Source organism: Diadema setosum, chromosome 8 (assembly GCF_964275005.1).
Source record: "Diadema setosum chromosome 8, eeDiaSeto1, whole genome shotgun sequence".
NCBI lineage: Eukaryota > Metazoa > Echinodermata > Echinoidea > Diadematoida > Diadematidae > Diadema > Diadema setosum.
The window spans coordinates 6,616,132-6,629,600 of NC_092692.1; the positions used below are offsets into that span (position 1 = coordinate 6,616,132).

Consider the following 13,469-nt stretch of genomic DNA (forward strand, 5'->3'; position numbering starts at 1 on the left):
ATGACACATGCTAGTAACAGGTGTCATATCTTCCAGCAGTGTGCATCTTCTGTACCCCTTAATCACCTCACGTTTGCCTCCACCCTCCCACTTATGCCAGTAACGGGTCATCATCACTCACCATCACTGGGAGGGCAAGTACGGGGACAGATCCCTGACGCAGTGAAGTCCTACACTGTCAGTACTTAGTGGGTTGTCTGTGTGAAGAAAAAAAAAGAGAAAAAGAAAAGAAAAGAAGGCCTTTGTTCCAGGGACCATTGCCACATTGGTCACCTGATCCTAAATTGGTTTGCTCGATTTCATTTACCAGTGATTTAATGTCTGCATGACGAACTTGGTGATTAGGATTTGTTCTTCTTTCTCTTCTTTCAGTTTGGATGGGCATGGGTGCATTAGTGTGTGTGTGTGTGTGTGCACGCATGTGTGTATGTGTGTTTGAAAAATGATTTAGCAGCACAAGAAAGAAGAATACAGCTGCTTTCTTCTTTTGTTGGTGGATGTATTAATTTTATTGTTAATATGGATTTCACATTGAATGAAACTCAAATAAAAGAATATTATAAAAAAAAAAAAGTGTATGTATGTGTGTGTGTGTGTGTATGTATGTATCTATACATGTATGTATGTGTGTATGTATGTATATGTGTATGTATGTATGTATGTATGTATGTGTGTACAATGTATGTTTGTGTGTAGTTCTGCTGCAGCCCTTCTTGCTGGACTCACAAACACCCTCAACCCATCTTACGAGCAAAATACATCATAGTTACATCACTTGCATGGCTCCACCTGGGATACAAATTGCATACACTGAGAGAGAAAAATTGTATGCCACCCTGAGAATGCTGGAAAGGTGCTTGGAGAATTGTATTTGGTTTGCACAATTCGTGCTTGGAATGGGCTCTTTGTGTCAATAACCTCAGTCTTCTTTTTCTCTCTTTATCTTCTCCTAGTCCTTTCAAAGTTTAGTCACCCTGCTCATCCATATCAGCATGAACAAGGAGTCGACCAAGACCATGTAACATTAGACTTGTCAATCAATAATTACTAGTTTTACGTCAGCTGAAGTTACCCAATCCCTATTCGTGATTGGTTGATTTTTTTTTTCTTTTACCACTGTAATGGACAGGTTTAGGGTGACAATGAACTGCTAGATTTAATGTTTTATACCTAAAGTGTAAGCTTTCTGATCATGTGACATGTTGATTGAAGTAGTATTGGCAGGATCTGATGAGGCATGGAATTTGATAGCAAGTCTGTTAAATGCATAAATGGTGAGCCTTCTGGTTACAATTACTATCTATCTAACAATCAATTTGAACTTTTATTTCCTCTACGAGGTATTGCTGTTGTGCAGAGGTGCAGTGCACTTGAGCCTAGAAAAGGTAGCTGACTATTGCTTGCAAGCAGATATTTCTTCCCCATAAAAAAGTGGCATTCATACTTTATTACATGCAAGCTTGTGCACATACATGAAATATAATTTCAACTAGATTGCATGTATTCTCTCATCTCTTTTTGAGTGTTTGTTTGTTTATTTGTCAGAATACAAGATACTTTTCTTTCTGTGAGAAACTTGTCATAGGAAACCACTATCATAAAATCTGAAAGGCCTGCATGTATAAGAGTGATAGTGTTGATAGTAATACGCATTGAGGGACGAAATGAAGGTTCTGTGTTATATCCTCAGATGCAATTTATTGTGGTACTGGCAAGCTCGTGCCTTCAGTTTAGATCTGCTAGAGAGCACATCCGTCCTTCTGCCGGGACACATGTGTCTAATGCCCCTCTGCCGCGTGCATCACGGTGCATGATGTCTATGCCGGCGCATGATGTCCATGCCGGCGCAAGGACAACTCGCCCAGTAAGGGGCAAAAGAACGTGCAATGCACGGCCGCTAACAAGCATGTATGAGTCAACGTTTGGCGGTGGACATAATGCCCTCCTTCATGATGGGAATAGAATGATTCATTCTCCAGCATCGTCAGGCTCGTCCTAACTACGTATTGGGTGATCACAAGGTGATTCCTGACTGACTCTGGCTCTGCTGCACAAAAAACACTTTAAAGGGAACAATCTCAGCCATAAATTAATAGTCAAATTGAAATATATCAGTGTTTCTCCAGCAATCTGTGCTCTCCTAGCAAACTTGTGACATTTTAGAGGTTGTTTTTCTTTCTTTCGTTTTGTAAGTCAGCAGTATGTTTGAATTCATAAGCTCTTAACACCCAGACATGAATCACTATATCTGTGCAAACTCTTTCGATGGAGTCATTTGAGGTAGAAACAATTGGTCTCAATGGCTTCTCTCAGCTAGAAGATTAGAAAAATGCACCAGCAGCAAATGATACAAACCAAAAGAAACTCAGAGCACTAACCAAGACTTTGTCTGGCTATGACTTCATGATGTGCAATTTTGATGTTTATAAACGAAAAATCATCACAATCTCTTCTTGCACACGCATCAGGAATCTATTCCACTAGACTTGCCAGTAATCTGGCATATTATCAAAAGAGCTTTGATAGAATTTGTAGACTTTTATCTTGTACTCTTTTTACACTTATGACTCTGTGCAGTGTGGTAAATTTGTGCTTGTCTGATGCTAAAGAGTGTTGGTTTGCCTGCACAAGTGCTGCTGTGCAACACAGGTACCATTACATTACAGATCCACAATACTGTGTGCAGCCGCTCTTAAATGATTTAGGGTGCATTGACATCACGCAGTTTATTGACTGGTTACTAGTACCTGTTGGACATTCGGTGGTGATGTTTACTCATTGAGGACGAACCGTCTGTGCTATAACATGCATTTTCCATATAGACTGCAACACCTGCCCGAGTATACTTTGGACTTGTCCTCAATGGGTTAAAGAACACCTTTCTCCAGAGTAATGACCATGATGTTGTTAAAGCTGATATGATGATGGTGACAGTGAAGTTGATAATAATAATAACGATCATAATGATGACAATGTTAATGATAATATTATCATCAGTACCTACTGTGATAAGATACCACATATAAAAGTAACCCGTTCAGTGTCGGCATGTTCATCCCATAGGGTCCTATCATTATTACTCCATCAGTATTGCATATATACCCATACATATTTTTGCCAGTGTCATGCATGACATACTGTATGCGCCATATATTTAAAAGTCTAATTTTTTCCGACAATTTCACCAGTAGGGGTTAAATTCACAATTGCAGAGTACAGTATTGAATGGAAAAATGTGTGAGTGCAAATCACATTCATGCTGGGATCGGAGTTAATATCTTTTTTGCGTTTTAAACTCACAAATAGCAACCAACACCAAAAATATGTGAAAATAAAAGCCTTGTGAAATATTTGCATATACATTAGTAGGTAATACTTTGTCTAAGGATGCAGGTAGCTGGTAGGAGTCACACCACAGTTTGTCTATTGTGTATGATTTACAGGATCTTGTGCACAAATCCACAGTGCTTGCCAGATTCAACCATTTATGAACTAATACACCTTGTAGTAGTCATTGTAGTAAGAGTCGTTATAGTGATGGTAATACGTAGCAGCAACAGTAGTAGTAATAGCAATAGCAGTAGTGGTAGTATTAGTGATAGCAATAGTAGTACTAGTAGTAGCAATAGTAGTTTACTAGTAGAAGTAGCAGCAGCAGCAGCAGCAGCAACAACAGCAGCAAGTTGTAGTAGTTGTACCCCGTAATGTTGCTTGAGATCCTTTGCTTGAAAATAAGTATAACTATTATTAGCACTTGTAGAAATAGCTGTAATAGTGGAAGACTGATAATATCAGCTGTGTCGTTTTTGTATCCTCTAGAAAATGGAGCCTTTGATGGAGCTCCTAACATACCTATTCTTGGCCACATTACACACTCACACCAAGTACTCACATGTCCTCTCAAGGCATATGGGCTCACTTTACACAACATGACCACGCTACGACCTCCTGTACTTTCAGCCCCCTGCCACTGAGGGATGCGTGTTTGGAGTTGCGCTATTTTTGCAAGCGGTCGACTGTCCGTACGCCCGTGGACCGAAGTTTATGCGTTGGAATTGGATGCGTCGTGAACTGTACCGTGCATGCTAATTGAATCGTGTCTCGGCCAGAGAGGGCTGGCACGGTGGCATGCCAAGCACCCCTGAGCTTACCCATCAAAAGGAGGGTTTATTGCACCCATGGCCAAATGGAGCATCTTGTTGTCAAATGGTCACAGATAAGACAAGAATGTAAAGGGTGTGAGGAGGAGGAGGGGGGGGGGGGGGGAGGAGGAAAAGAGGAAAGATTGCGTCAATATTTCTGAGAACCAATCCCACAACGGGATTGCAGCATGGTTATTTGACCATCAACAATTTATTATTCTTATGCACCTTTATGACAATGGGGCTGTATCAGCAGTGTTATGGCAAAAGTTAGTTGACATTGAGCAAACTTGATTGAGTTACAGCCCTCATTTGGTGGATCCAGCTCAGAATTATATCAACAAACATGACAGATATTTCAAACTATAACTCTTTAGACAACTGCAAGGTTCAACATTTACAGGAGTTGTGCTGTAGACAAGTTATATGATATAAATTAGCGCTGTGAAACAGAATAGTGTAAAACGAGGAATGTTCACATGCATTTTAATTTCGCGAATTTTGCCAGCGCCAAGATTTGCAAAATTAAAATGCACATGAATGTTCTTGTCTACACTGTATGCATTGAATGCCAGTGGCAATTTGCGAAGATTTCATCCCGCGAAAAAGGCCGTCGGCCCCAATTCCTGAAAATGTCATGCTGCGAATATATCCTGTTTTACATTAGTTTCAAAGAGTGCTATGCAAATCATATTGTATTATCTGCCTACTGCATAGTATCAAAGACTTGTGATCTATCTGACTACTAGTAGTTATTTGCATTCCTCTGCACATTTTAAGGCAGTTACAGATCTTTTCAAGTTTATGTTCTAGCATGAATATATTCTTTATCATCTTTTTAGCATTCTTCTTGATTAAATCTATCATTACTACTGACTGTGTCAATGTTGTGTATACAAAGTCAATATTTTGTTGAGAAGAGGATTGTGAAGATGTTAATGCTGTAAGACAGTGTAGGAATCATTGATGGCTCTAAATAAATTTCATACTGTATGAAGATTCTTTAGGATATGGAATCAACACAGATCACAGTCATCCAGTTTTGGTTTTGTTTTTTGCTGAATGCACAATTTTTAAATCCCTGACATTCCTTGAGCTATGTTTGTGCCACATTTATGTAATCAGACGAAGCAAATTATGTGTGATGAGACTCACAAATACATTGTAGTTTGAATATTCCTCATGTTTCCTTTTGTACGTAAACACATGTACATGTCCTGTGTATGCTATTTTATTATGGTACCACTCAGAACATTTGATACCTATTATTTATCGTCAATCAGTTTATATTCTCCTGTGCATGTGGGTACAAAAATGAAAGCTTCATATATGCATTCTGATGAATCTATCGCATGAATATTACTACACAGAGGGAATTCCAAAAGGTGATGCTTTTTTTTTCTGAAATGATTGGATGCTCTTGTACACACTCTCAAGGAGAATAAAGCATGAATTCATCTATTCATATTAATGATATGAATTTCAAATGAAGCAAGAGTAAAGGGAAGAAAACAGATCTTTCTGAAGAATCTTTCTAGGAAAATTTCTACAGAATCCTTGCTGTAAACTCTTACCATGCTCCCAACCCCCCCCCCTTCCCCCCCCCCCCCCCCCCCGGGAAAAAAAACAACAACAGAAAGATGAGTTTTCAGCCATTATATTTGTTGAGAGTTGAGCAAAATTGTGGATTACCTTACACCTGGGGGATTGGATAGTGGCAAGCAGATATATCTCAAGGGTCTTTTCGTTCCACTGAAATGACAAATCCCAAGATTTGTAACTGTCATTCCCTGAACCCACTTCTTTAATTTTATATCAGTAGACATTGTCAAAACTTAAAGAGTATTCAATGAGTAAACATGTCATATTTTTTTCTTAATCCGTTGAGTTTTGCTTGTGTAACTTGTGTGTGGGTGGTGAATTGACATGCAGAGTTGTGTGTGTGTGTGTACTGTATATGCTTCTATTTTCACATATAGATATTTTCGTGAATGAGAAGGCCATGGACATTTTTGCGAGATGTAATTTTTGCAAATTGACTCAGAGGCCTTCATAAGTGCACTTTTACCTTATTGCATGGTTACATTTTTGCAGTTTGTTAAATTCGTGAAAATTAAAACCTCACGAAAAAAAATAGCTTATACAATTCAATTCAATACAATTCACATTCACATTCACATTCGTTTCATGTAAAAAAAAAAACAAGGTAAAATATTACAGAGATATCTTTTGGGTAACACCTGTAAGAAGCGAACGCTTGTCGGGTACCTGTATTAAGGTGCATGCTGTTGCCCATTATTTCTTAGATAATGCTGAAACCAAGTAAGAAGAGTAAGATTAAAAGAGAACAAGAACTTACAGTTATTTGTTTTGTAGAATAAATCTTTCCCATGAGGAGACCATTTCTCTGACATACGGAAAGGGAAAATAACGCAGTGTCCAAATAGCAAACCAACAAATGTGCAGAGTGGTTGTGGGAAAACCATGGTTGAAATCATGAGAGTGCGAGTGGTATCATGTACCTGGGTATACTATTGGTCAATGATTAAGGTATATGAAAATCTTTTTGCTTGATAAGTATTACACTGTTCAGTGCTTTGATGTCACAGAATCAAAACCATGTGAAATTTATCTTACCTTGCTGCAGAGTGCAAAGAATTACTGATGCAAAAAATTTCCACTTTTTCAGCAGTATCTATGATTAACATCATTAGAAATAAACAAAAGTGATACAATATGCTCTTTCATCTTTGGAATGCATTACTTATAGACCTCTTCTTGAAAGAGTGTGGTTGGGCAATAAATAGATCCTTTTCATGACTACACCAGGCAAGGAAGACATTTTTGTGGTGTGCCACAAACCAGCAGAGTTGGAGCCTCTAACTATCCAAAGCTTCTGAGAACATCTAGTGCAATTAAATTTGGCTGGATAGCTCCAGGTACATAAATTATACCAACGATGTACTATTTGGAAATTATAAATCTAAAGAGACTTTATGCGCAGACCCAGTGAGCAGTAGTTTAACCAGAATTTTCATTTTGAACCTGAGTGCGGAGGACATTTGAAAGATGTTTGTGATAGACTAGGCATTATTTGATCAATTTCACAATTACAACAAGCACAGCTTTTTCAATAACTGTTCAATTTTGTCCAATTATTTCACCGATCCATTTCTTTTGCTTCTCCGCTTTGATCCTTATAGTACATTTCTCCTTGGGGATTAATTCTCCTCTGTCAGCGTACAAAGAGCAGGTCATTCCCCTTTCATTCAATGTATTTCTGTTCCCGCCTCTTTTTTTTTTTTCTTCTCCATGACTGAATATTCTCTCCCACCATGCACTTTTCTTCATGAAAAGAGCATGGTATCTGGTGAACCAAATATACACCACTGAGCACACCTGCCAGCAGTGTTTGTGTAATAACTGAATTTCATGCACCCGTAACTCCTACCCTGTCAAGTCTTTACATGCTCAGACACTATCTAGCTCAACTTGCCAAGCCTTTTGTTTGTCAGCATTCAGCAATCCATGCAAACTTGACCTCGTTATAAAATTAGCACACCCGCTCAGATGCAGCAAAGTGCCCCAGTTGAACAGGATAGCCATGAAGATACATAGTGATTAGGGGAATCTCTATTCGATAACAATTAGTTTGCAACTGATTGACAAATTGCCCTACATCGACGTAAATACGCACTGAATTGATCAGTGTTTTAGTAGTAGCCATGATAAAAAATCATGGGCGTACATACTCGAGCAAGATTCGAACCTACGACCTCCTAGTCAGGAGGTCATAGGTTCGAATCCTGCCATGATTTTTTATCATGGCTACTACTAAAACACTGATCAATTCAGTGCTTATTTACGTCGATGTAGGGCAATTTGTCAATCAGTTGCAATGAAAACATCTCGACGGAAGAATTCAATGAATTTGAATGACAAAGCAGTACCCGCTGCATGCTATAAGGATTAGAACCAGCACTTGCTGTCGGGCGAAAGCTCGGTGGTCTCATGGAGATGACGCCTGTTCGGTGATCAGGAGGTCGTAGGTTCGAATCCTGCTCGAGTATGTACGCCCATGATTTTTTATCATGGCTACTACTAAAACACTGATCAATTCAGTGCTTATTTACGTCGATGGAGGGCAATTTGTCAATCAGTTGCAATGAAAACATCTCGACGGAAGAATTTAATGAATTTGAATGACAAAGCAGTACCCGCTGCATGCTATAAGGATTAGAACCAGCACTTGCTGTCGGGCGAAAGCTCGGTGGTCTCGTGGAGATGACGCCTGTTCGGTGATCAGGAGGTCGTAGGTTCGAATCCTGCTCGAGTATGTACGCCCATGATTTTTTATCATGGCTACTACTAAAACACTGATCAATTCAGTGCTTATTTACGTCGATGTAGGGCAATTTGTCAATCAGTTGCAATGAAAACATCTCGACGGAAGAATTTAATGAATTTGAATGACAAAGCAGTAACCGCTGCATGCTATAAGGATTAGAACAAGCACTTGCTGTCGGGCGAAAGCTCGGTGGTCTCGTGGAGATGACGCCTGTTCGGTGATCAGGAGGTCGTAGGTTCGAATCCTGCTCGAGTATGTACGCCCATGATTTTTTATCATGGCTACTACTAAAACACTGATCAATTCAGTGCTTATTTACGTCGATGGAGGGCAATTTGTCAATCAGTTGCAATGAAAACATCTCGACGGAAGAATTTAATGAATTTGAATGACAAAGCAGTACCCGCTGCATGCTATAAGGATTAGTACCAGCACTTGCTGTCGGGCGAAAGCTCGGTAGTCTCGTGGAGATGACGCCTGTTCGGTGATCAGGAGGTCGTAGGTTCGAATCCTGCTCGAGTATGTACGCCCATGATTTTTTATCATGGCTACTACTAAAACACTGATCAATTCAGTGCTTATTTACGTCGATGGAGGGCAATTTGTCAATCAGTTGCAATGAAAACATCTCGACGGAAGAATTTAATGAATTTGAATGACAAAGCAGTACCCGCTGCATGCTATAAGGATTAGAACCAGCACTTGCTGTCGGGCGAAAGCTCGGTGGTCTCGTGGAGATGACGCCTGTTCGGTGATCAGGAGGTCGTAGGTTCGAATCCTGCTCGAGTATGTACGCCCATGATTTTTTATCATGGCTACTACTAAAACACTGATCAATTCAGTGCTTATTTACGTCGATGTAGGGCAATTTGTCAATCAGTTGCAATGAAAACATCTCGACGGAAGAATTTAATGAATTTGAATGACAAAGCAGTACCCGCTGCATGCTATAAAGATTAGAACCAGCACTTGCTGTCCGACGAAAGCTCGGTGGTCTAGTGGAGATGATGCCTGTTCGGTGATCAGGAGGTCGTAGGTTCGAATCCTGCTCGAGTATGTACGCCCATGATTTTTTATCATGGCTACTACTAAAACACTGATCAATTCAGTGCTTATTTACGTCAATATAGGGCAATTTGTCAATCAGTTGCAATGAAAACATCTCGACAGAAGAATTTAATGAATTTGAACAATTAGTTTCCAGTCATTTGTGCCATTCGGTGAAGAAAGAATTCCAGCCTTTGTGCCAATCAGTGACCAAAGCATTGTAGGGGTTAAACGTGGACGACAGGTGATGTCCTCGTTTCTGGAGTCTTTTCTTAGAATTGGGTGATTTTGCACCTCAGCCATGTTGAAAGCAGAGAGATAATAATAAACACTATCGTTGTCTACCGTTGCATAATCCTATCCGGAAGACTTTCTTTTCGCAAAAACAAAACACATGGGAAAAAAAAAAGCTCTTCGTTAAGGATAGAAGAGTTGTTGAAGATGGGGATTTGTCTTCTTTTTTTTTTGCAAGAATTGTACCGATAAATCTTCCACAAAGCTGCCATTTGGCAAGTTGTAATGGGGCGATGGAGTGATTTCCCAGTGGGCGTATTTTTTGTCTGAAGGATACGATTCTTTCTGAGCCATCTCCAAGAAATCAGGGCTGTAAGAGATTTAGAACACTTCAAACGCCAAGTAAATAGATTTATGGGACATGCTTTAGCGTTGCATTATACCTTTTGGAAGCATTCCAATATTGATGTACATCATGACCAATTTTGCTTCTCAGCATTCTAATTTTCTTGGCTATATTTTCTTTCACAAGGCAACCACACACACACACACACACACACACACACACACACACACACACAAGGTTATGTTCTGTGTGAACAGAATTATTAAAGTCATTTTGCAAAGACTACAAGCTTCATCCAAAAAAAAATTGCTACAGGGAATTTTTTTTCTCTCTCTTTTTCTTTTCTTTCTTTCTTCTTCTCAACCAAAGAGGGCAGTGTAAGCTGTCAATTTTCCACATGTTTTTCTTTCTTTTTTGATTGTTGTCTTCTATTCTGTTGGGGGTTGCATTGTAGATTTTGTTGGTTACTACTCCTGCTATTAAACTGCAAAAAGGCGGTGATGCGTTCGATGATGCGGCCCGCAGCTGATGAGACACAAGACTGGAGAAATCTTCTGAGAAAATCCTCAACATTTGCTAGACTGTGAATGTGAACAACTGCCTTGTGAATGATGCAAACATTACTTTAGCCTCCTTTTTCAGAATATTTTCTCACTTGTTCTTACAAGAATTTGCTCATGCTAAATGTAATAACCTGTGCTTGAGTCTCGATCACAAGACTATCATGATCTGAGCCTGGACTCTCACTCAATCACACTTCAACCTATCTCAGAGGCCCTCGCATTTCATCATTGTTGTAAAGTTTGCTTATCACATGAGAATCATCTCATCATTTTGCACATTTTCTGAGACGGTCCCTTACTGCAACTGCCTAGAATGATCAGGAACAATTATTTAACCCATTGAGGACGAGGTCTTGGTATACGCGGGCAGGGGTCTATGGAAAATGTGTATTGTAGCAAAATCAGTCTGTCCTCAACGGGTTAAGGCGGATGATTTTGTTGGAGAGTGCAATTCAGACGGGGTATGCCAAGGGGGCTTGTGATTTGGGGGAGGCTAGGAGGGATACCCAACCTGTGAGAGATTCCCATCAGAGTTTGCAAGACTCCAGCTGGGTCAACAGTGAATGAGGGAAAACCGAGGGTTGAGGTTGTACACTGTATCTACCGGTAAACCAGAGATTTGGCCTGTGCAATCTTTGGCTATTCCTCCGAGGACTTGTCTTGCCAGGGATTGAGTGCGGAGTGTCAATGTGGAGCGAGCGATGAAATGTAAAGAATTTACGAGACAACGAAATGACATACTTATATGTTGCTGTACCAGATCTCTAATGATTTTTATCTCTCTTTCTCTTGTCTCCTTCCTATCCCATCTGCATCTGTTCTCATTTGGTTACATCTGCTGCTTCATTCTTTTAACTATCCTAAACATTTCTATTCTACCCCCCCCCCCTTCTCCTTCCCATCTCTCTCCTGCACTCTCTTCGTCCCCTCACTTCCTTATTCTCTATCTTCTCATTGTATTGCCCTGTATCTCTTGCACTCCTTGTTTCTACTCTTCTGTCCCTTTGTACCTTCCAACGTTCTGTCTATCATAACTTGCCTTCTTCTGGGTATTCATCTCTCCTTCCTCTATCTTGTCATCACCTGTTGTCCTTCATTATCTGTTCTTCTTCTTCATCTTTTCCTTCTCTTCTTCTCCTGGTCATTATCCCTCTGCTTTTCTCCCCTTCCTGTTTTACTTTTCATTTCTTTCCACTTGTCCTCTCCTCTTCCTTGCTCTTCTCTTTCTCTCTCTCTCTTTCTTCCTCTGTCATCTCATCTTTTCACCATTATCCAGTGTCGGAGGATATTACAGAGCCTCGCACAAGGTTTCAACCGAACAGTGGACTGCGTATAGTACTCACAACAGCGATTGCTAACCTCAATCCAGCGTGCCACCAGCCAAGTCTGCACTCCTTGAAATTAGCAAACGGTCACTGATTTTCCTACGGAGGACACATATCCATCCATTGTCTTCTTGGCAGTCATTCGACTCGGAAAATGGAATTTCTTATACCTTGCGGCTAGTGACAGGGGCTGACAGGTTGATTAAGCAGCTAGCCTCAACAAAGAAAAAAGCGAGAGAATGAAAGAACACTTTGTTACCAATGTCAGTCAGTGGCAAGTACAACTCTCAGCAGAAACTTATATTGAACTCCAGTCTTAGATTCATAAGAGATTAAATTTTATCAACCAATCCCAAAATATTATTACATGACTGTATATTAATTATCATTACTACCATTCAATGTGTATAAGAAAATTCATTCAATATTACTTGTACAAAGGAATATTGTGTTTATTGTATAATGTAAAAATATATGTCATGAGGGTATTTAAGATTTTCTACTCCACCTTCACTTGCCATAATTCTGAGATGCTTCCTCATGACTGAGTAATTCTTCAGCCAAATTGTGGTAATATTGACTGAAAGATGACAAGTCCTGGAGTATCTTTGACTTAAGATTTGGCAGCATGCATTCTCACTGTGTGGCAGAATATTTCCTGTAGTGCATAACATGTCAAATGCCCATTCCCTAACTCATTTGAGAGCCAACATTTGTAAGAACTGAATTTGATATGTCAAAGATTTTACTGTTATGTGTATGATGATAAATGTAATCATTTAGCTCATTTAAATGACCTAAACAGTATGAGTGTGTGTGCCAGTTTTTGTCCCTGAATATTCAACTTGGCAGGGTAGATGATGACTCATGATGTAGCATATAATGTATGTTGCTTGACTTTCAAGGGACATTTATTGCAACAGTACTAGACCTTACAAACTTACTGATGTTGTGCACAAAATGTGATAAAATAATTAAAAACTAGAAAGAGATGATAAAAAGTAAGTCAACAGGTGTTATTCTTTTTTCTTCTTTTTATTGAGAGGGGCAGAAGATTATAAATATCTTGATATAAGTTGTGGACAGAACATCTTCCAAGCATAGGCAGAGTTTGTAAATACTTTCTCTCTAGTAATCTTTTGTGACCACTTCAGAGCTTGCCTGAGGTTTATGTTAGACATTCTGCTCATGGCAGAAATCAGTCCTTCCTTGTCCAGAAATTGAGCTTTAAAGAGGAATGTGCAATGACTAGGTCCTGTTCTTTACACAGGGACTTGAATCAAAAGTACTATTGAATTAAGATTCATGCATTTTCCCCCCTGTCTGTGGACTAGGAGAAGCACATTTGATATTTTGATTGCTTGAGAAAACAGATTTGTGAAAGAGGTATACAAGATTTAAAACGAGGCAGCTGATTATCAATCAAATCACTTAATCATAACTCCTGTTCAGATCATAGCATAA

The 13,469-nt window shown here is 39.5% G+C and overlaps 1 protein-coding gene across 1 annotated transcript in view; it reads left to right on the plus strand.

Moving 5' to 3' along the window:
• The window catches only part of LOC140231979 (uncharacterized), a 106,763-nt gene extending 93,640 nt beyond the window's left edge, over positions 1-13,123 (plus strand). The window contains exon 16 of the mRNA XM_072312131.1: positions 11,957-13,123. Coding sequence (XP_072168232.1) covers positions 11,957-12,016 — 60 coding nt within the window. The 3' untranslated portion in view covers positions 12,017-13,123. The remainder of the gene's footprint in view (positions 1-11,956) is intronic.
• The last annotated feature ends 346 nt before the right edge of the window (positions 13,124-13,469 follow it).